The 25601-nt window shown below is 42.4% G+C and overlaps 1 protein-coding gene across 2 annotated transcripts in view; it reads right to left on the minus strand.

Moving 5' to 3' along the window:
• Positions 1–25385, minus strand: part of LOC106574564 (fidgetin) — a 37341-nt gene extending 11956 nt beyond the window's left edge. The window contains exons 1-2 of one of the 2 annotated variants that reach the window (XM_014150546.3): positions 25211–25385; positions 24314–24344 (exon numbers count right to left, since the gene is read on the minus strand). In XM_014150546.3, coding sequence (XP_014006021.2) covers positions 24314–24344; positions 25211–25324 — 145 coding nt within the window. In that variant the 5' untranslated portion in view covers positions 25325–25385. The remainder of the gene's footprint in view (positions 1–24313; positions 24345–25210) is intronic. The other variant, XM_014150548.3, reaches the window with a different exon arrangement.
• Between the last annotated feature and the right edge of the window lie 216 nt (positions 25386–25601).

The following is a 25601-nucleotide window of genomic DNA, read 5'->3' on the forward strand; positions in this document are numbered from 1 at the left end:
CTATTCAGAAATGCGGGTAGCTGTATACAATAGATTGTCAGGCAAAAAACTCCACTTAGAATCAAGCTGCCTGTTATAAAGCTTGAAACAGAAGAGAAAGCGAGGACTTTGGAGTCTGGGGTTCAACCTCAAAGACAACAGAACAAATGAAGTTATATTTGAAGTATTTGTTTCTCTTCTGTTGGTATGTAAATGCAGATTTAAATAGGTACTTTGTGTCTGAGAAGATGGAGCTGAAACGCCTCGCGTGAAAGTTTAAGTTCCAATGTCTGAGGATTAGATCATTTCATCCCAAAAAATATTATCTGTCACTTCACAGATCACTTCCAAAACAGAAATATATATAAAACAAAGTTAAAATAAAATATCTTGAACCCAAAGCCTGACAAATTAGTTACGAACCCCCACAGACCAAGCAAAGACCAAGCATCCCCCCCATTTCTTCTGAAACTGTAAAGATAAACAAAAACCAAGCGTTGCCGTCTTTGAAGCATGCATTTTGAAGCCCAACCACTGTTCAGTGGCTTACCATGACAACAACTCGACTGAGGGACAACAACAACAAAAACAGAGCAAGTTAAAAGCGCATACAGCGAGCAGTGACTTTCCACTTCCAACACAGACACAAAAGATAAGCTGTCATCAACGAAAATGCGATTTTATATTAAAAAACGGATAAACCAACTGGAATTCAGGAAATTCAGAGTGACAGGTAATATTAGGAAATCCGACAGATATCCTTTAAATATTCCTAGTAATTTGGTGATCCCTCATCCCTGCTCATAACACTTGGACCAAGTTTTCTCCCTCACGTATGGATTTGCTCTACAAACTATAACTTTCAGGGATAGTTAAAGTGATAGTTCATTCTCCAGTAAAAGTTTGCCAGAGGTTTCAGACCTTAAAAGTGATCTAATGTTACGAAGAGTCCATGTCCCATGACATTACAGACACTTTTGATTACTCCATTGAGCACTAACAAATCTACCTAGGCAAATATAGTGACACTTTCCCCTGAGCTGTATAATAAATTGACACTGGATAAATTGCCTTTTACTAGACGTACTATCTGAGCTCTGGGTTAAACGGAGAGCGCAGTTAAACAAATACTCCGGATCAAGGAAATTGTGCATGGCTTCACGTGTCAGTCAGGGGGGAAATTGAGAGATATTCAGAGTGAGCTCTAAGCCGCGGCGGCGACACGGGGACGTTAACGCCCTAGCGCCTCGCCATTCATCTTTAATGCAGTCGGGCCCGTCATTCAGACAGTCCATTTCCTGTGACTGGCGCACCGTGCCTAATCACCCGGTTATACCCACGATGGCATTCTCAAAGACACAGCGCGCACACACATAAACACACACCGGGCCTGTAGCACACTGAGACAAGACACCAGATCATTTTTAACCCAGCGTTAACGCCGACGACGCCTTTCACCGCTGTTAGCCAACATAATCTTACTCCTCCCTCATCTCCAACACACACCACACACGAACACACAAAAACTGCAATCCTGCAGATTCATCTTAACAAGCATGGACATGTCCTAATACGTCCCCAGTATGTGCTGACATTCTCAGGACGGTAGAAAACAGTAAGCCACTGCTGAGGGACCTCATCTACATATATTCTAAACCTGTTAGAGGTGATGGGATCCTTCTGGTGGCGTAGTCCAGGACATTGTTCCAAATGGCACCCTATTCCCTATACAGTGCACTACTTTCCACCAGTGCCATATGGGCCCTGGTCAAACATAGTGCACTTTATAGGTAATAAGGTACCATTTGGGAGGGGCCCAAGATCTCCTTTCTTTGGGGGGCCTGCGGGGTTAACACAGGGCTAGGTGGTATTGATACACCCCAGACGCCTGGATCTATACCGGCGGTGCCACCGCGACTTTGTTTACCTGTTGGTTAAGTAATTAAAATAGATTTCAGACTGAAGGCCCTAATCCTTTTAGAAACCACATTGATTGGACAACCGGCAGAGGAGAGTCATTGTGTCATTTAGTTCAACGTTTATTTTTTTAACACAAGTGTAGGTGTGTGTGTGTGTGTGTGTGTGTGTGTGTGTGTGTGTGTGTGTGTGTGTGTGTGTGTGTGTGTGTGTGTGTGTGTGTGTGTGCGCGCGCACACATCCGTGCCTACATGTCTATGTGCACTGTGTGTGCCTCGTGAAATCGAAATCCTCGAAGTGGAGGACGTCGTTAAGGGACTGTGGACTATGAGGGGGTGTAGTAGAAAGACAGGGAGAGAGGCCCACCTACAGATAATGGAGGGGAAGCCTCTCACCTCGTCTAAAGCTGTCTGTCTGCGTAAATAAAATGAGATAATTATTGAGTGAACAAGCGGCGAGACACTGAACGTTGCGAGGCGCACTCTTTTTTTTTTTTACCGTTGCGGTCAGTAAATCAACGCGAACAGGTTTCTTTCAGACATTAAGTGCCTGCTAAGCACAGAAGATGCATCATATTTCAAGAGCGCTGCGTTTGTGTGGGTGAGGAGGCAGGGAAATGGAGTGTGATGGTTATCCATTACCTTATACGGTGTTGGACGATGATCATTTTCAAGTGACTCATTTCTGGAAGTACCATCTATTGGGTGCTTGGGGAGAGAAGACTTTGATAGGTCATCCAAAAGAACTATTCACGGGGTCGTTACCGCGGCAGCACAAAGAGACACGAGAAGAGAAAGGCTCTTTCCCCGCTCATTATTCTAATGTAGTAGTCAGAGAATAATCCACATGACGACGAAATCACAGAACAGGCCATTAGATTCACGGCCCGTAGGTACTAAATGAGACAGAATATCAACATATGCACACATCTCATGGTCAAATCAAATCAAATGTATTTGTCCCAAACGCAATTTACAGGTATAAAAGGTGCAGCGAAATGCTTATGTCCTAGCTCCCTCAACAATGCAGTACATTAACCAGTGATCAATAATAACAATGCAGTACATTAACCAGTGATCAGTAATAACAATGCAGTATATTAACCAGTGATCAATAATAACAATGCAGTATATTAACCAGTGATCAGTAATAACAATGCAGTCCATTAACCAGCGATCAATAATAACAATGCAGTACATTAACCAGTGATCAATAATAACAATGCAGTACAGTAACCAGTGATCAATAATAACAATGCAGTACATTAACCGGCGATCAATAATAACAATGCAGTACAGTAACCAGTGATCAATAATAACAATGCAGTACATTAACCGGCGATCAATAATAACAATGCAGTACATTAACCAGTGATCAATAATAACAATGCAGTACAGTAACCAGTGATCAATAATAACAATGCAGTACATTAACCAGTGATCAATAATAACAATGCAGTACATTAACCAGTGATCAATAATAACAATGCAGTACATTAACCAGTGATCAATAATAACAATTCAGTACATTAACCAGTGATCAATAATAACAATGCAGTACATTAACCAGTGATCAATAATAACAATGCAGTACATTAACCAGTGATCAATAATAACAATGCAGTACATTAACCAGTGATCAATAATAACAATGCAGTACATTAACCAGTGACAATCAGAAGAGTCCAAAAGAACAGAAGTAATAGAAGAGGTAGTTGCATAGTAATAAAGGAATGGATTTACACTGTATTTACTAATATAAAGTGGGTAGTGAGATCAATAGAATTTAATAGAACAGCAGCGTTGACTGTGTGTGTGTGTGTGTGTGTGTGTGTGTGTGTGTGTGTGTGTGTGTGTGTGTGTGTGTGTGTGTGTGTGTGTGTGTGTGTGTGTGTGTGTGTGTGCTTCTGTGTGTGTGTGTGTGTGTGTGTGTGTGTGCTTCTGTGTGTGTGTGCTTCTGTGTGTGTGTTTATGGGTGTTTGTGTGTATGTGTATGTGTATGTGTTTGTGTTTAAGGGTTGGATATGTGGGTAGTCAGTGCAAATAATTACTATGTTCCATATATAGTCTCTCCGGTGCAAATAGTCTCTAAGGTGCAGGTCTGTCCAGGGAGACAGCTAGGTTGGGTTTTTCAGCAGTCTGATGGCCTGGTGGTAGAAGCTGTCTTGGAGCCTGTTGGTTGGGGAACCAATATTCCGATACCGCTTGCCAGATGGTAACAGAGTGAAAAGTCTGTGGCTCGGGTGACTGGAGTCCTTAATGATCTTTTGGGCCTTCCTCGGGCACCGCCTGGTGTAGATGTCCTGGAAGGCAGGAAGGTCGCCCCCAGGGATGTAGTAGGTCCTCTGTAGGGCCTTCTGGTTTTTGGCGAAGCAGTTGCCATACCAGGCTGTTGATTGTGCAGCTGTAGAACTTCATTAGGATCTGAGGGCCCATGCTAAATTTCTTCAGGCGCCTATGGTGGTAGTGTAATTGGACCATGTCAGGTTCTCTGAGGAACTTGAAGCTTTTGACCCTCTCCATTGCAGCCCTGTCAATGACAATAGGGGCGTGCTCCTCCCCCTGTTTCCTGTAGTCCACGATCAGCTCCTTGGTTTGGCTGACGCTGAGGGAGAGGCTGTTTCTCTGTCACCACAGTGCCAGGGCTCCTACCTCCTCCCTGTATGTTGTCACTTCGACGATGAGGCCCACCACCATTGCGTCGTCGGCAAACTTAATGATGGTGTTGGAGTCATGCGTAGCCAAGCAGTTGTGGGAGTACAGGAGAGGGCTGAGGATGCACCCATGGGGGGGCCTCCTTGTTGAGGGTCAGTGTGGCAGAGGTGTTGTTGCCTACCCTCACCACCTGGGGTCTGCCTGTCAGGAAGTCCAGGATCCAGTTGCAGATGGTCCTCAAAGCCAGGGCCTTGAACTTAAGTGTCAAGCTTGAAGGGGCCTATGGTGTTGAATGCTGAGCTGTAGTCAATGAATAGCATTCTCACATAGGTGTTCCTCTTGTCCAGGGTGTCAGGTAAGGTGGAGCTGATATGGTCCTTGATCAGCCTCTCGAAGCACTTCATGATGACAGAAGTGAGTGCTACAGGGTTTTAGCAGTTGATGTTATTCTTCAACAACACAGACCCCAAAGCAAATCAGGGGGAGAAAAATATATTTATTCACAGAGAACAAATCATTGTTGTTATGCTTGAAAGTGGATGTTCGATGTTCGTTCTTTTGTGTTCTCGTTGTTTCTCCCGCTGAACAAAGAGACAAGATGTAGTTTATACCGACGCCTAGCCTGTGGTTGACCAACTAGAATTCACTATAGTAAAATTTGGCCAATGGCCAAAAACAAAGCACCCCGTTTCAGGCTTCAATGTATAGATAGTTTGTACCAATAATAATTTTCCACACGTAGCTAGCTATGAGTCCCGAACTGGAACCCATACACAGATTCTAAACAGATCTCTAGTTCTCTGCGTTGTGTATTTATCGTTGAATATTCTTCAAGGGCGATAGTAATTTAGGCGGGTTACCTTAGTTTGCTTGGGTAAAGGGACTATGATGGATATCTTGAAGCATGTGGTCACCACAGACTGGGACAGGGAGAGGTTTAACACTCCAGCCAGCTGGTCTGCACATGCTCTGAGGACGCGGCCGGGGATGCCGTCTGGGCCAGCTGCTCTGCGAGTAATCACATGCTTGAAGGTCCTACTCACGTCAGTCACAGAGATTGAGAGCTCAGTCCTCTACAGCAGCGGGGGGCCTCGTAGAAGGATCAGTGTTGATTGCCTCGAAACGAGCATACAGTAGAAGTTGTTTAGCTTGTCTGGGAGAAAGGCATCTGTGTTCGCAGTGCTGCTAGTTATTCCCTTGTAGTCCGTAATGGTTTGTAGTCCTTGCCACATGCGTCTAGCGTCAGAGTCGTCGAAATGCAATCCCTGTACTGTCTTTTTTCGTCTTTTGATTTATTTCTGGAGGTCGTAGCTGGTCTTATTGTATTCATCCATATTCCCAGAAATCCAATTTGAATGCGTTGGTCCGCGCTCTCAGTTTTGCACGGATGTTGCTATTGAACTACAATTTCTTTTTGGGATATGTGTGAATAGTCATTGTTGGGATAACATCCTCTATGCATTTCCTGATGAACCCTGTGACTGAGTCTGTATACTTATTGATGTTATTGTCAGAGGCAGCCCCAGAACATTTCCCAGTCTTGTAGCATAAATTCTGATTGGTCAGACCAGCATTTAACAAATCTTACCATGGCTTTTTCCTGCTTTAATTTTTGCTTGTAGACTTGCAGGAGCAAGATAAAGGTGTGGTCTGATTTTCCGAAGGGGGTCGAAGGTAGGCTTTGTATCCATCTCGGAATGGAGAATAACAATGGTCCAACTTATTTTTCCTGCAAGAGGCAAGAGATGTGTTGGTGGAATTTTGGGAGAACTTTCCTTCGATTTATTTTGTTAAAGTCCCCGGCTACAACGAATGTGGCCTCAAGATATGCTGTTTGCTATTTCCAATTTGTTCATATTCCTCTGTAATTCCTTGAGTGCCAGTGTGGTGTCGACTTGGGGGGTGCACAGCCATGATACAAACAGCAGTGATCTCTCATTAGATAATCCATCAACATCGTAAACACTAAAGCTATTGAAAAATATTTTTCAGCGAAATCAAATGTCAATTAAAGCCAATTTGGTACATTTAACGTACAAGAAATATCTACAATTACTATTATCTTCATTTAAAAGAGTTTTGTCACATAACTTTTAAACTTCGGACAACAGTGGAACCAGAGTTTCCTCTTGAATGGTTATTTAACACCAGCCACTGATTTCCTCCTGAATGTTAGAAAACGCAAGCAGATTCCCAACAATATTTCACCTTGTCTGTTGTCACTGGCTTTCTGTCTGTGTGTGTGTGTGTGTGTGTGTGTGTGTGTGTGTGTGTGTGTGTGTGTGTGTGTGTGTGTGTGTGTGTGTGTGTGTGTGTGTGTGTGTGTGTGTGTGTGTGTGTGCTGCGGCAGGCACGGTAACGTTAAGCTTTTGACAGACGAGCCAGCCGTGGCTGTCAAAGTGACACTGTTTGTGAATGAATGTGTGTGTGTGCGTGCGTGCATCAAATGCATGCACTTCTTGATAGTTGTTTGTGTCAGAATAAATTCTACACTGCCATAGCCAACCGTGCAAACCCCTCCAACAGAGACAGGAGTCACCAGTTAAGAGTTCTGCTGCTGCTAATTATCTGATGATAGCCACCCTGACAATCCTCCAAAAGAGGAAAAGGCGGGCGACCGCGTGTTGGTGAGATGGGGGTCAGAGAGGCCCGCTCCAAACAGGAGTTGGCTCAGATTAAAAACTGCTGTCAGCAGAGCACAGCCCGTCTCTACTACTGAACAGCACCATTCTGAAATAACCCCAACCTCCATATTGAACTGTAAACGCATGGGATCAGTTTGGAAGTCAAAGGTGTCAAGTCTTTCACACTTCACATCAGGCACTGCCACCTCAGGCGGGTTTTTCATCCAACAAAAATCTACATGAAGGGATACAGACACACCTAATAAAAGGACATTATTGACAGTTTGCAATTCTTTCATATCTGAAATTATACGGAATAAGAAAAATGCGTTTACGTCAATATTGCTCATAATATTTAACAATTTTGTAAAACTCCAGACTCATTTGTAGTCTAAAATACCTCTACTTTGAATTCAATGTGGATTTCATTCTGGTGGAATTCACACAGGTTGTCTAAACACTCAAACAGTGGATCAATATGGCCATCGATCTGTGGCATTGAGACTGAGCCAGATGTGTCGAGGGGGCAAGAGATTCTCACTAGCGTTCCCCAGTCTACCGCTGAGGAGCCGCACACACACACACACCACACACACACACACACACACACACACACACACACACACACACACACACACACACACACACACACACACACACACACACACACACACACACACACACACACACACACACACGCGCGCACACACACACACACACACTCAAAATATAAATAACACCAACCAAACTACAGAACACATATTTCAGTCTCTTTGCTCCCGAGACATTTGTGTCTTTGGAAGTTGGAATGAGCTGTTAGTTTGACTCTACGAGGACATCCATTACGGTTCTCTGAGTGAATATCAAGCCAGCTAGGCAGTCAGCGTAACATCATCACAGGTCCTCAGACTGAACTGACGCAGTCGATTCCTTTGAATAATTCATCGGGACTGAGTGATAAGATGGCCTCTGATGCAGCTCTGAGACTGAGGGGTAGATTTGGAAAAGTCCAAACTTTACAAGAACCAGCCCGTGACTGACTGATCAATATTTCAGACAACTCACTCATGATATCACACCACAGAAAGAGGAAAGACACAGATACTTGCTTCATTTGAAAACTATTTTCTTACTGTCAATGTGTCATTAGTCATTATTTCATCTCCCATCCTCTATTTTCCCTTTTGTTTTACAATGACTGTTTTAGAATTACATCAAATTAGTGGGGAGGAAATAAAAAAAATACATTATTGTAAGTTTGGCAAAAAGTATAATTACAATTGACAAAAAAAGAATATCAATCATCGCTTATTTCCGTTTCACAGAGAGACCGGGCTAGTCAATTCCTCAAACAATTTCCAGACAGGTATTTGGAAGGATCGAACTAAACAGTCAAAACCGCGGCGATTACAAAATGCCTACCTCCTCCTTAATATGGCATCTTGGAGGTTGGAACGTGATGGGGGGAAGCAATAAGCCAGACGGTGTCTCAGAGGAATAAGAGAGAGCAGATTTAATGTAATCATAAGGGAAGCTCATCTTTCAGGGAACAGTAATAATGAGCAATCAATAAGGGCCCTAACAGAGTTAGAGAGAGTGCCTGACAGCAGCTGTAGGCCTGTTAACAGGCAGCGTCTGCTCTCCCATTACTGGGGTGGGTGCACCATGACACACACACACACACACACGCACACGCACACGCACACACACACACACACACACACACACACACACACACACACACACACACACACACACACGAGCACACATAAACACACACACACCTCTGGTGACACCCCCCCAGCAGTGTGTCAGTCTCTATCGATCTCTGGCTTTAATCACATTCACCGTTAATGTACCCAATAGGTGTTAGAGTGGTCGAAGCTGTACTACAGATAAACCAGTATAAAGCGGATATTAGAAACACACTTTTCTTGTGTGCACCATCAAACATTTGACCAGTATCTCACTTCAAAAAACAAGAACATTGATTTGAATGAGAACGACTAAAATGGCATCGCAAGGGTCAAAGTGAAAGAGTGCAATGAACCTTAACGGTGCTGAGGAGATGACATCATTAGCTTTGGTGAAAATAACTGACCCAAAATCAGTTGCTATGGGCAACGTCTACCCCCTTCCTCTGGACAACACAGTACTGCAATAAGTCAGTCATCTCCTACCTTACTGTGGCCACACTTTCAGACAATCAGTGAGAGAGAGAGAGGGGGGAGGCTAACAGAAAGAGAGAGCATGAGAGAGGAAAGTAAAATAAAGGAAAGGAAATGCGACACACCACACTGACACGCTCACTTGACTGACCCTCGAAGACCAGGTACACATTAACCCAATTACAACATGATAGCCATGCTAGCCTAGCTCACAACCAATTACAAATCAAATGAAATGTTATTGGTTGCTAGACATATTTTGCAGATGCTATCGGAGGTGCAGTAAAATGCTCATGCTCCAACAGTGCAATATACGTAACAATAAAAACAATACACAAAAATCCCCAAAATAAAAATAAAGAAATTAAGAAAAAGAACGAGCAATGTCAGAGTCGGGAGTATAAATATATACAGTGTATATAGTGTTGTGTATAGACAGTATGGACAGTATATGAATAGCAAAGGTGTGTACGGCAGTAGTTATATAGGATGAGCCTTGATTAGAATACAGTATATAGATAGGAAGTAGGTAAAACATTACGTAAACATGATTAAAGTGACCAGTGTTCAATGACCATGTGCATAGGGCAGAGGTCTCTAAGGTGCAGGGTAGAGTACCAGCTGAGCAAGGCTCGCTGGGCTAGCATGTGGCCCAGCTAGCCTAGCTCACACAGGTACCTGTGTCATGTAATAATCTTCCCAGTGTGAAATAGTTCTCAATCGTTTTGATTGTGTCCTGATTGTGACGTCATGCTGTAAAATTTGTCCCAGCGCGAAAATGTTCCCAGTTAAATAATTGCATGCGCATCTCTTTATGTGGATGGCTGAGCGCATCTCTTTTTGTGGATGGCTGAGCTCATCTCTTTATGTGGATGGCTGAGCTCATCTCTTTATGTGGATGGCTGAGCTCATCTCTTTATGTGGATGACTGAGCACATCTCTTTATGTGGATGGCTGAGCTCATCTCTTTTTGTGGATGGCTGAGCACATCTCTTCATGTGGATGGCTGAGCTCATCTCTTTATGTGGATGGCTGAGCTCATCTCTTTATGTGGATGGCTGAGCTCATCTCTTTATGTGGATGACTGAACACATCTCTTTATGTGGATGGCTGAGCTCATCTCTTTTTGTGGATGGCTGAGCACATCTCTTCATGTGGATGGCTGAGCTCATCTCTTTATGTGGATGGCTGAGCTCATCTCTTTTTGTGGATGGCTGAGCTCATCTCTTTATGTGGATGACTGAACACATCTCTTTTTGTGGATGGCTGAGCTCATCTCTTTTTGTGGATGGCTGAGCTCATCTCTTTATGTGGATGGCTGAGCTCATCTCTTTATGTGGATGGCTGAGCTCATCTCTTTATGTGGATGACTGAGCACATCTCTTTTTGTGGATGGCTGAGCTCATCTCTTTTTGTGGATGGCTGAGCTCATCTCTTTATGTGGATGGCTGAGCTCATGTGGATGTTTCTCTCACACCCTGCCTCGACCTCGAAAAACTGTTCTGTGGGCATGCGCATTGGCTTCACACATCTGCCAATCAATGGTGGCCAGGAGTATTGACTCTGACCAATCAGAAGCTTGTTGAGGCGTGAGGTCAGCATATAAATACCCGGATTCACATGTCAAAGTGCTGAGGGTTGATGTGAGGAGAGATTTTTTGCGATTCCAAAGACTTGGGCGCTACGTTTTCAATTGACAGTGCATATATTTGTTTGTTAGTTAGTTAGTTAGTTAGTTAGTTAGTTAGTTAGTTAGTTAGTTAGTTAGTTAGTTAGTTAGCTATACAAACAAATTAAAACTGCACATCTCTGAGAACAAGTCATCTTGACCAGTTTACAGCTAATTATGCTAGTAAGCTAGCTAAATCAAGGGCGAGGAGGTGTGAGAGAAACATATGCACGATCTCAGCCACCCACACAGATGCGCGTGCAATTATTGACTGCTGTGAAAATGTTTACAACTTGACTTCACAATCAGAACGATTGGGGACTATTTCACGCTGGGAAGATTTGTACATGACAACCTGTAGTGAATTACAACATCCTAGCCCAGCTAGACTAGCTCACACAGGTACCTGTAGTGAATTACAACATCCTAGCCCAGCTAGACTAGCTCACACAGGTACCTGTAGTGAATTACAACATCCTAGCCCAGCTAGACTAGCTCACACAGGTACCTGTAGTGAATTACAACATCCTAGCCCAGCTAGACTAGCTCACACAGGTACCTGTAGTGAATTACAACATCCTAGCCCAGCTAGACTAGCTCACACAGGTACCTGTAGTGAATTACAACATCCTAGCCCAGCTAGACTAGCTCACACAGGTACCTGTAGTGAATTACAACATCCTAGCCCAGCTAGACTAGCTCACACAGGTACCTGTAGTGAATTACAACATCCTAGCCCAGCTAGACTAGCTCACACAGGTACCTGTAGTGAATTACATATAAAACATTTCTACGGGCCTTATTATAGGGGCGGGGGCAATTTTGAACTGTGTATTAAATTAGCTATTCAAACATATTCCTAAATTGACTTCAGCCAAGTAAAATGAGGCTATGAGTCCGTGTCCAACATGGGAATCTGTTAAGATTACTTTTGTTTTCTATCCCACAGCACCACACATCACTGAGCCAGTGTGTGTGTGTGTGTGTGTGTGTGTGTGTGTGTGTGTGTGTGTGTGTGTGTGTGTGTGTGTGTGTGTGTGTGTGTGTGTGTGTGTGTGTGTGTGTGTGTGTGTGTGTGTGTGTGTGTGTGTGTGTGTGTGTGTGTGTGTGTGTGCATTAAGCCTGGGTAAACTACAGCCCTCTCTCCCTGGGGAGCACTTACTCACTCCAAGAAAGCAGAGCTAGAGGATGGAGCTAAACAAGGGTTCATTGGCCAAAATATCTCCTCTCTCCACACACACACACACACCACACACACAAACACTTTCCCGTAAGCAATATCCCCTGAAGCACTCATCCACTGAGAATAGCCAAACAGTGGTGGAGCGAAGAAAAGGCAGAGAGAATGAATGGAAAAAAGAGATAAGCGAGTCTAGTAGCTGACTAAGTCCAGGGGAGCAGGGGAACAAACCACAGCCTGCCTCTACGACCACTTCTTACTGCATCCGTAACATGTCAACCTAATGGCATGGACATGCAGCCAATTGATTTGTAAACCAATAGGCCTGTCCCTCTTGCACATTCAGATTACTTAGTTCACTGGTTCAGCACGGAATGAATAGTCTTCTCCAATACTCACTCTGACCACAGAGGTGGTACTGGGAGGGTACATGAGGGTAAAAGGGGAGGGAATATGCATATCTTTATGTTTACAGATTGCTCATGTACATTAATCAGACATAGACGAATGCAAGTGCACACAAGTATGTAGATAACCCATTCAACGTCAACTGAGCCTCCTTTATCTTTTAATCAAAATAATGATTTGACTGCTAACCATATAGCAATCTATATGATATTTAATGGAAGCTAGGGATATTTGACAGTCTGAAAGATATATTGTGGTCCTCAATGTGAAAATGGTGGAAAACAACGACCCCGGGACTGAAGTAATGATCATCTCAGGTTATTTACAAGTGATGGAGTGATGGTTGATGATCGATGTGGCCGTACACAGACACTAAGCTCTAAATCTAATATCTGTTAAATACAACCGCAAAAGATCTCTCCCTGACTAGCGGCACAGTAAACAGGACTTAAACTATAGTTGCGAGAGGTGAGGACAATTTCATATTATCCACAGTCCGAGCACATTTCGCTCATGTCTGTGTTCAAGTGAATCGCCATGAAAATTCCTTTATCTACAAAGGCACTGTAGTCCATATTGGACAATGCTGCTATTATGGTCTGTCGAGGTCCGTCTCCCCCACGCTACGCAGTTTTTTCACTAACATCTCCACACTGACTCCTCTGTCTCACTGTTAAGTGGGGAAACATTCATTTGAAATGCTTGAAGATATGAGAGAGACTAAGATTGATTTGTCTTAGGTGACCTATAAGCTTACTCTCCAATGATTTCACCGGTGAACCCCAAATTACAGTATTAAGGATTAGATGTAGTCTTTATCGAGTTATTCAGGTGTGGCCTAAAAATCAAGAGATCGCAAAACAGATATTCGGTACTGCACGCACACACAATGAAATACCTACTTAAAGATAGCACTCAACTACTATAATCTCCTAAAACACGTGCATTTTCCCTCATGTTAGGATGATTTCACACCCCTGTAATCGCTAGGGGGAGGGCTGGAGAAATACGGCGTTATGAGCGTCGTGCCTGGGAGACCACAATGGGCATACAGATTACAGAAACAAGCCGTTTAGCAGGTAGACGTCTCAGAGTTGAACTCTATCTCAGCTAGGCTGTAGCAAGTCGGCGGAAGAGAGTCTTAATTGTGCTAACAGAACACCACATAGCCATATTGATAATGATTCTATTGAAATCAGACTACCTTATGACGAATGTGTAATATCAGGAAATCTACACGTTTAAGGTACTAACTGTTTGTCTTGTCTAGACCCTGATCTTACCAACGTTATGTCTGAACCAACCCAGTATGTAATGTGCTACTAATGAACGAGCAGGCCCATTGGCAGGCAGGCGGGTGGCTCTGATTCTCCTTCACAGGCGATCATGTTGCAGCGGAGAGCCAGATCAATACCATTTGCTCGATACACGGGAGGACTGGAATCCATAAAAGCGCTTTTATTGAGTAATTAAACACCCATTACAGTACCGGGCAGCCAAACAATAAATTTGATAATCCTCTAAGACGCAGATCCACAGTGGTGATTAATACCCGGGTGAATGCATGGCCAGGGTGACATAAAGGCCCTAGACTAGATGACATTATGCTAAGGCCTATAGCCTAGCGAGCTAATACCGTACTGTAAACGGGACTGGACTGCCTTCCAAGGGAGCAGGTATTCTAGTGCTTACAGAACAAATTCAAAGGTGTGGTACTGTACCCAGCTAGCACAGAATATTCCCGTAACATTCCCTAAAGGTTCTCCTTTGGTTTTCCTACAACGTTCTTGGAACCAAAATGTGTTAGCTGGGTAGTACCTTCTAAAGTTTGTTAAGAATATTCTGCTATTAGAATTATCAGTGGAGAATGCTGGGGGAAGGTGTTCTGTAGCAAATAACTGGGTTACATTGTAAAATTCATGAAAAGAGAGGGATAACTGACATTGGCACAGGACAAATATGGGTCAGTTAAAATGTTGCTGTATCACTAGCTTCAATAAAACCCATTTTGGAGCAGCGAACAGTAAGTGAACCTTTGCTTACGTAACAATACATTGTGAATTTAATGTGGTGCTTTGAAGATCAACCATAAAACGATCATCTCTAAAATGACAAATATGTTTGACCCTAAGATAAATCTACAGTTACCAGTTAGTGATGGGGGGGAAAAAATCGATAGTTACTGTAGATATCGGCATATTACTTTTTAACGATATTTCGTGTCGTATCGTTTTGACAATATTGCAATATTATTTTTGCGCTAGTTGGCTGTACCTGTACAAAAAAAAATGTTTTCCTTTATGGCTTGTTCTCCGTCTCTTTCCATCTTCGAATCGCAATACATATAGAATCGTGAGAATCACAATCCATATTGTATCGACACCTAAGTATGGTGATAATATTGTACCGTGAGGTCCCTGCCAATTACCAGTCCTATCCACTACCACTTTAAAAATACTCACACCCCTTTTCATAATATTGCAAAAATGATTTTATTCCGTTCATACGGCCCACCGCAGTTTAAAAAAAAAACTTTTTTAAGGACCCATGCTTTCTACACTTTCACACCTCGCCAAAATACCCACAATGTCGCCCTTGTTGGAGAGCGTTTAGCCTTGTTGCGCCAACAATATGGCGTCTGGGTAATTCTTCTTAAATATGAATGGTCCATTCAGTCTGCTCAATGGACTCTTCTGGCAAAACCCCCTTTTCTTTCCTGACAACAATATTCAGAGTAGCGCTCTTGGCAGTTTCCCGGCCAAAGTAACAAAAGAGGAACTCGAATACGTTGCTGATGGTTTCAAAAGCATTAAGCCTTCAGTGAAATGCCTAGTTCCTGGCGAAAGCAAAGTGATTTGACAACAATGGACAAATCATACAGTGGTTTATGAGCTTTGCAGAACACAATGGCAGTCTTTTTTCCAAAGCACACATTAGTAATCATGTCATTGAGACCCCCCAGGGTTCTCATTGGCCCAGAGGAGTGTGGAGAACAGGATTAATGTGTCGACCGGGTGGAGGATGGAAGTTGGCCAAGTCTCTCAATTCAACACTCTGTCTAAATGTGATGAGGTTCTTTTGCCATACACACTCTAAGAACAGAAACACATACAAGAAGAACACACACTGATTTTTTGCATGTTTTCTATCTAATGAGACTAAAACAAGCGAGTGGTGAGTTAAAAGTATAAGAGGATATATTTCCTACACGTCGAACAAAACCTTTTTAAAATAATTGAAGCAATTGAATCGGGTGTCTTAAAAAAAAAGATTCTGCCCTCTTTGACGCAAAACAACTCCCACGACTGACGCACACCCACTCACAAGTCAAAACCACACGTGTATCTGCCGGTATGGATAATGTATGAAACTAGGTTGAGGAGCTCGGAGCTGCATCTCATTACCCAGCGCATACAGTACCGTCCTACATTATCCATGCAGCCAAACCCTTCACCCGACACAAAACACACAAAACCTGATAGAGACTCTAGCACACAAATAGGCACGCACACCCACAATGATACAAACATGCTTGCATACACATTGCCACACACAGACACACACCCTTCTCCACAGGTCCCCCGCAGATCAACCTGATTATGCACACGCTTCTGCTGGACGCGGCACTTTACAAAACACTTTTCTCCTCCGTCCTCGCTGTCTGATTCTCACCCTTCCCTCCCGGAGACAGGCCACAGGCTGCCGTGCTGGCCGTGCCGCACACACACACACACACACACACACACAACACACCCAGCCCAGCCACTCAAGGTCCTTTGTGCCACCCCCTGGCAGCCTGCCAAGCTGTCAGACACACACACACACACACACACACACACACACATACACAGCTCTGCGGAGAGAGGGGCTGGGTGAATGAAAATGCCAGACAGGGACTTACTTGACCGTGGCTGACAAGAGAAAGAGAGAGAGATTGCGCGATTCTCCAATGATCGTCTGCCTAATCAAGCTGTACACCAGCCGAGACGCACAGAGTAAGATATAGGATCAGATCACAGGCAGAAGAGAGATGAGAGATGACTCAATTCCCTCTCTCGCTCTCTCTGCTGCTGTCTTTTTCTCTCCCCCCCAGCAGCCCTGAAAAAAGCAGTCATCGTTTAGTAACTGGTTCCCTCATCAGGCAAATGAACGCGAGGCCGCTTCGCATATCAATGCACCGTTTAACTCAGATGTCCATATCAATAACTTAATTAGAATTGCAGAAGGTCTCATTTGAAAATACAATGTACAGGATAAGCCGTGGTCTATTGTGGATCTAACGAAGCCGAATATCCGGTAGCGGGACGTTAGCTTTAATAAGTCTTTAGCATATTTAACTTTTCCCATCATCTCGGTAGAATGTGTTAATATCTAAGAGAGAATCTTAGCCATGGGTAGTATGGAGAGATTGAGCAGGAGAGAGCCACGCGGGGTGAGAAATTACTGATTAAAATTCCAAATGGGCAGTGAAAAAAAGAGAGGTAAAAAAATCCATAGCTTCGATTTGATTAAACCTATGAAAATTGAGCATTACATAAAAAAACAGGGGAACTTCAAACACTTTGAGCACTTGCCATGCACAGGGAAGATATTATTTTAATTCCTGTATTCACACCAAGGTGAATTTCGCTGAACTCTGGATGAAGAAACAGTGCGATGTTCCCGAGATGTGTGCTCTCTGTCTCAGTGTTCACAGATGGGTATAGTTGCATGATGGGTAAAGTGTTTTAAACGGTAGATGGTCACTAGTGGACTGTTGTCTGACACTGCTTCCCCTTCCAGGCCACACACTGATTCCTTTACTTGTCTACTAATTTACGACCACAAATCTCAACACACACCTGGGCTCTCACACTTGTCTTTCTGCACCATACACAATTACAACGTCAGAAAAAAAACCTCCCTGAAACCCACTTGTAATGGATCCACCACTATGCGAACATGTTGAATGTATTTTACGTTACGAAAATGAATAATAATAGATTTTACAATAATGGGGCCCACTCAAAATACCATACTCAAAATACTAAATGAATACAAAGTGCTGACTATCGTCACCATAATGAAAATATCCATCCATACAAAAAAGACATCCCTCCCCTTATTACTGGGTATATGGTGATACCTAAAGTACTGTGCCTTCAGAAAGTATTCATACCTCTTGACTTATTCCACATTCTGTTGTGTAACAGCCTGAATTCAAAATGTATTACATTTATTTATTTTCATTTATACACAATACCCCATAATGACAAAGGGAAAATATGTTTTTAGACATTTTTTGCAAATGTTTTGAAAATTAAATACAGAAATGTCTGATTTACATAAGTATTCACACCCCTGAGTCAATATTTTGTAGAAGCACCTGCAAAGATTACAGTTGTGAATCTTTATAGTTAAGTCTAAGAGCGTTGCACACCTGGATTGTGCAGCATTTGCCCATTATTCTTTTCAAAATTATTCAAGCTCTGTCAAATTGGTTGTTGGTCATTGCTAGACAACCATTTTTAGGTCTTTCCATTGATTGTCAAGTAGATTTAAGTCAGAACTGTAACTTGGGCACTCAGGAATATCCACTGTTATCTTGGTAAGCAACTCCAGTGTAGATTTGGCCTTGAGTTTTAGGTTATTGTCCTTCTGAAAGGTGAATTCATCTCTCAATGTCTGGTGGAAAGCAGACTGAACCAGTTTTTCCTCTAGGATTTTGCCTGTGCTTAGCTCCATTCCTTTTATTTTTTTATCCTGAAAAACTCCCCAGTCCTTAACGATTACAAGTATACGCATAACATGATGCAGCAACCACTATGCTTGAAAATATGGAGAGTGTACTCAGTAATGTGTTGTATTAACACAAAAAATGAATTGCTTTGCCACATTTTTTGCAGCATTACTTTAGAGCCTTATTGCAAACAGGATGCATGTTTTAGAATATTTTTATTCTGCACGCACTTCCTTCTTTTCACTCTGTCAATTACGTTGGGGTTGTTGAGTAAATACAATGTTGTTGATCCATCCTCAGTTTTCTCTTATAACAGCCATTCAACTCTGTAACTATTTTAAAATCACCATTGGCCTCATGCTGAAATTCCTGAGCAGTTTCCTTCCTCTCCGGCAACTGAGGTTGGAAGGACAGCTGTGTCTTTGTAGTGACTGGGTATATTGATTAGAGGTCGACCGATTAATCAGAATGGCCGATTAATTAGGGCGGATTTCAAGTTTTCATAACAATCAGTAATCACCATTTTTGGACGCCGATTATGGCCGATTATATTGCAATCCACGAGGAACTGCGTAGCAGCCTGACCACCTGTTACGCGAGTGCAGGCAGCAAGGAGTCATGGTAAGTTGCTAGCTAGCATTAAAGTTATCTTATAAAAAACAATCTTAACATAATCACTAGTTAACTACACATGGTTGATGATATTACTAGTTTAACTAGCTTGTCCTGCGTTGCATATAATCAATCAGTGCCTGGAATTGTGTCACTTCTCTTGCGTTCAGTGTAAGCAGAGTCAGGGTATATGCAGCCGTTTGGGTTGCCTGGCTCCTTGCAAACTGTGTGAACACCCATTTCTTCCTAACAAAGACCGTAATTAATTTGCCTGAATTTTACATAATTATGACATAAAATTGAAGGTTGTGCAATGTAACAGCAATATTTAGACTTAGGGTTGCCACCCATTCGATAAAATACGGAACGGTTCCGTATTTCACTGAAAGGATAAACGTTTTGTTTTCTAAATGATAGTTTCCGGATTTGACCATATTAATGACCTAAGGCTTGTATTGCTGTGTTTATTATATTATAATTAAATCTATGATTTGACAGTTGATAGAGCAGTCTGACTGAGCGGTGGTAGGCAGCAGCAGGCTCGTAAGCATTCATTCAAACCACACTTTCCTCCATTTGCCAGCAGCTTTTCGCAATGCTTGAAGCACAGCGCTGTTTATGACTTCAAGCCTATCAACTCCCGAGATTAGGCTGGCAATACTAGTGCCTATAAGAACATCCAATAGTCAAAGGTCTATGAAATACAAATTGTATAGAGAGAAATAGTCTTATAATTCCTACAACAACTACAACCTAAAACGTATCAACTGGGAATATTGAAGACTCATGTTAAAAGGAACCACCAGCTTTTATAAGTTCTCAAGTTCTGAGCAAGGAACTTAAACGTTAGCTTTCTTACATGGCACATATTGCACTTTTACTTTCTTCTCCAACACTGTGTTTTTGCATTATTTAAACCAAATTGAACATGTTTCATTATTTATTTGAGACTAAATTGATTTTATTTATGTATTATATTAAGTTAAAATTAAAGTGTTCATTGTTCATTCAGCATTGTTGTAATTGTCATTATTACAAATATATATTTTTGGTCCTCCAATAATCGGTATCGGCGTTGGAAAATCATAATCGGTCAACCTCTAATATTGATACACCATCCAAAGTGTGTATCAAATGTCTGCTTGTTTTATTATGCGACTTCTTAAGCACATTTTTACTCCTGGACTTATTTAGGCTCGCCATATCAAAGGGGTTGAATACTTATTGACTCAAAGCATTTCAGCTTTTCATTTTTTATTAATTTGTAAAAATGACAGTAAACATCATTCCCCTTTGACATTATGGGGTAGAAAAAGTAAAGGGGTGTGAATACTTTCTGAAGGCAATGTATATCTGCTCTTAGCCCAGATACAGTAAAAGTATTACTGTGCTAAACCAGATACTGTACATCAGGAGACCTCTTTCTCTCCTAAACCCCCACAAGACACAGGGCTGTCAGCATTCAGAATGATAACAGCATGATGACAGTCTGAGGGAGGGGAAGAACAAACAGATCACTGTTCAAATGGCTAGAGGAAGGATTTTGGCGTTTGTCTCTGGGACTATCATACCTTCCAAAAGAATGCCTTTGCCCATACACTGTCAGTCAGAGGAACACCAAACACACACAAAAAAACATCTAAACAGACAGCCAGAGCTGACAGACTGATCCAAAAGAAATGAAGGAGGAGGAGTAAGAGGAGGAGGGAGTGGAGGAGGAGAGCCGGGAGGGGCAGGCTGGATGTCAAGGATTTACGGATTGGCGGCCGTTCATCTTTGCAGCGGCAGAACGAACGCTCCTCCGTCTCACAGACAGCGTAGCAACAGACAGCTGCCTCCCGTTTCCAGCGCTGTGTGCCTCTCTAACTTAGATCACTGAGAGAGTTGTCAGCACACACAGAGAGACACGCACAAAGACAACATAGCCAGCTGCCACAAGTCCAGGGACTAGTTTTCGGGGACACACAGAGAGAGAGAGAGAGAGAGCGAGAGAGAGACTCGGAGAGGGATTTGCATGAGCCAGGCTCCCTTGGGGTCATTCCTCGCTCGCTGAAACGGGGAGAGCACAAAAGACAACACTTAACATATTTGCTAAAAGATGACAACCCTGCCTAGATCTCATTTGAAGCCGGCCTTTGTTAGGAGCGGCAGACGAGAGAAGTCCACTGATATTTGCGAGAGAGCGAGAGAGCGAGAGAGAGAGAGAGAGAGAGAGAGAGAGAGAGAGAGAGAGAGAGAGAGACAGAGAGAGAGAGAGAGAGAGAGAGAGAGAGAGAGAGAGAGAGAGAGAGAGCGTCTGACAAGTGTCTCTTTCTTTAACATTACAAGGACTCCATCTACATACATCTTCCACAGCAGTAATTCCCCAGGGTTCAGTATATGCAAGGGAGTAATTTTGGAAGAGAGAGGGCTTCTTTAATGGTAAACATTACAGATGTTTTGAAACTGTCAGGCTAATTCCTGTCTTTAGTCCCACAGGGAATAGTCCAGCTAGCCTTAACGCCAAACCGCTCTCTGTATTCACTCTGAGTCAGAGGGGAAATCACTAGCTAGATAAACAAAGTACTCGAGAGGAGACTGTTGTATATTAGTGTCTCTGTTTGCGAAGACCGTTTTCTTTAACCCTCTCTAATATCTCTACTATCCCCTTCATTATCTCTTTGAGCAACTATCACGACTCTTCTGACATAGACATAAAATGAGGCATTACGTACACAATGAGGGGAATCAGTGGTGCTGTCAGTTCAGTTTCTAATATAGTAGGGATGTGTAGTGGATAGTGAACTTTAGTGTTTAGATCTTATAACATTATAATACCATGTGAGAGTGAATGCACGCACGCACGCACACGCGCACACGCACACACACACATCCAACACACCTACACACACTCACACACACACACACACACACACACACACACACACACACACACACACACACACACACACACACACACACACACACTCCACCCCCCGTCCCCCACACACAAACACACACACACACGCACACACACGCACACGCACACACACACCCAACACACCTACACACACTCCACCCCCCGTCCCACACACACACACACGACTCTCATTACATCAGCAACAGCCAGTATAAATGACACGGGGTATAAGTCACTCTCTGTGACTGTAGCCTCCACAACTTCCCTCACTCTATCAATTTATCAGGAGAACCACCGGGTAGAAACACACCGTTAGGGGACTGCTCAGTGCATACCAACTATCCATCACTACACTAAACAGCGTAGAATGTCAACTTCCTTATTTAGGAAATAACCAAATTAAATCCAGTAAATATCAGTACAGATAGTTGGGCTGATTTAAAGAAAAAAAAGGAATAAATAGTGTTTAATGTTCACACAGGCTTTTGCCTTGACTTATGCGACAAGAGACCGCTCATCTGTAGGGGCCCAAACTGAGATATTTGGATTTGCAAACAGGCTCCATGATGTGCGTAATAGAATCGAAAACAGGAATACAGATGTGCTGTATATATCAAGCAAAATAAATTTGAGAATGAATCAAGCAACAGCATTACAGCAAGGGACATTTTTGCAACGCAACGGAATATCTCGATCTGAAACAGTCTTAATCTTTATTCCAGAGAAGTTATTGGCTGTATTAGCCTACACTATAACAAGCTGCATTATGTGGGCTATTCTAATGAAAACAAATCTATTCTATCATATATAGTGGATTTACATTAAATGAATGAATTAGTAAAGTAAAGGGGTGGAAAAGGATAGTCAACCAACATATGTGACTAACTACACCCCGAACTGTGAAGCGTTTCTAAGAGAGAGAGAGAGGAGAGAGAGAGAGAGAGAGAGAGAGAGAGGAGAGAGAGAGGAGAGAGAGAGAGAGAGAGGAGAGAGAGAGGAGAGAGAGAGAGAGAGAGAGAGAGAGAGAGAGAGAGAGAGGCTAATATTAACATTCATCTCTATACTAACGTATAAAACAACAAGTGAAAACATAGTGACAAATGAACACGGCAAATGAACAACATGTTGATGTTGAAGAAAGTAGGCCTAAGTCCTATTTGTTATTTCTAGGTAGCTTAACATGAACATACAGAGAAATACAAATTAGAGTTGGTGCATAACATTCTATCTGGCCTACCATGCGATGAATGTTATACTACATTACCTAAACCACAAACATTCTTTTTTTGTGACTTCATAAAAGTTCATTCTTGTCCCTTTTGGAATGAACACCTCATATAATAGTTTGTACGACGCATACGGATCAACGTCACAAAGCCAGTCCAGAAATGGGATAGGCCTAAATCTTCTATGTTCACATATTCAGGATGAAGTGGAATTATTGTCATGCTCATTCGGGATATTTTGGTTTTGATGCAAAATATATCAATATCCTTTTATCAATTTGAAATATGTGTCTAATAACCTAACTAGGCTATATATTTCAGTGTTCAATGTTGATAAAGGGCTAATGGTGACAAAGATGGCCTCTTAACGTGCTATTAATAGCTGCTTAATTACTGCTGTTTGCCATTTCTGATGAGGTTAACAAATAATTACTATCTATAATTCTTATTTGTAGGGTAGGCTTCTGGTTTAAGATAAACATTATATTAAAACAAATTACTGATCAATGACGGATATATTTTGATTACATTACAGTTTGTTTGCCACACCTGAGACTAACAAAAGCTAACCTTCCAGTCTATTCTCCTAATAATTTGATTATACTAATTTACTAGTAGTATATCCGTAATAACAACGTTTGAAGATTAGTATAACACGTTTACCGGTATATTAGTCATAATTTAAGCAGACTAATATATTCTAAATATAGCCTACATAACAAGTGGACCTGGGAGACATTCCTGTTAGCCTACTATTGCCCAAGCTCAGCGCGTGAAAGGGGTTGTGGGTGCAGCAGTTCCCGAAAACATATCGGCATCATAATTATGTGCATTTAAAGGCAGCACAGACAAACGTCAAGGGTCCGTTTGCATTCACGGCCACCATCTGATGCCAGGAATATTCCATTATGTATACTATAGTAATCATTTGTTTTCCGAGAGTGGCAACAATTCGGCCTAGATAGAGTATGATGCAAAATTATATATTTTTTTATTTTTAATTGTTTTAATTTGGACACAAGCCTGAGGATGATAGCATGGAAAAATCAACATGTAGGCCTTCATTGCTAAACTCTCACCAAACAATGTGCACGCATGCAACATATCTCATCATACATCAGTCATATTTCCTGTCATTATTTTAAAGAAACTGACACAAAACGCATGCTTGAAAACAAGCACGGTCAAAACAAACACAATAAAAAAAAAAAAATAACAACAGTTAATCAAATGAAATATTGGAACAAAAAGAACCTACCATAGACGCTGCTGCTACTGATCATGTCTCGCTGCGAATAACGGGGAAGAAGAGGGGAGAGCATTGGAATTGGAATTGGAATTTGGACGAGGAGGAATTCCAAAGGTTGTTTTACATAAGAAGCACTATTCTCCACTCTCACATATCAGTTTAACGTGAGTCGTTATAGTCAGGGCTACTAAATACTCATCTAACCTACACGCATACTATTACAAGGGAAGTGGACCCTGGCAGCAAAACGCTGTTGGATAGCGCTGTAGAGGCGGGAGCAAATCATATGATGGTGCACCCACTTGGTTCACACCAGATCATTTGCGCATTGATTGCTGTTATTATGTTATCGAGAAAGTTCCATGCGATATCGCTCTCGCCCGATAAAAAAATACACAAGCTCTAGCATAGGCTACTCTCGTGCTTTAACAATAGACGGCGTGTCACAAGGACTATGATATTGCATCCGCTGATGCGAACGATATGATGCATAGGGATACTTGTTGTAATCACCGTATGCGTGTATAAAAGTTGGCTACTTTGAAACAATTCAAATATCGGCCCAGCACCCCCCATACACAAGCACTGTCATTCGAACCGAGCAATAGCAATTGGATAGCCTACATAAGAACACAACATACCCATGCGGTTTTAAGTGACACTAATCCAAAACGCAAATGCGCTACTTTACGATCCTAAAACGAACAAACTCGTTGATAAATGCATTGCAAAAGCAATTAAACTTGTTTTTAACAGCGAATGGTTAAATCCCGTATGATTCATTATGTCTCGGTGGGTGGTGGTGTCTTTACGATAAAGCGCTTGGGTTCCCTGCTAAGGCAAGACTCGCCTAATATCGGCTACTTTAATTGCGGACATCTCGAATCCAGTTCTGGAAAGGCTTACCTGTATGTGCGACAGGTCGACCTCTGGGGTTAGAGTAACATCGATCCACGGTAGAGCTTGCTGATGAATGACTGTGCGGTGGGTTAAGCGAGGCTGCGTGGGATTTAAAACCATTCCAAGTTAGCGCAGGCAACACTGACCACAGCCACTGCCATGTTGGAATTTCAAACCCTAAAACAGCTGCTTCGGAGACTGACCAGTATGCCTCGCAATGCGCATGCGTCTAGCTGTAAAGACCAGACATTCAAAGTCCCGCGTAAAGGGGTAATTATGCAAGGTTATTATCTTGTTATACCAGCAGACATCGAGGCAACATTGTATTGGGAAATAAGCAGAAGCTCGTGATTGTGTTCAAGTAAAAGCGACAGTAGACTATTGTAGGCTACGAGAT

Source organism: Salmo salar, chromosome 16 (assembly GCF_965601325.2).
Source record: "Salmo salar chromosome 16, fSalSal1, whole genome shotgun sequence".
In the NCBI taxonomy this organism is placed as follows: domain Eukaryota; kingdom Metazoa; phylum Chordata; class Actinopteri; order Salmoniformes; family Salmonidae; genus Salmo; species Salmo salar.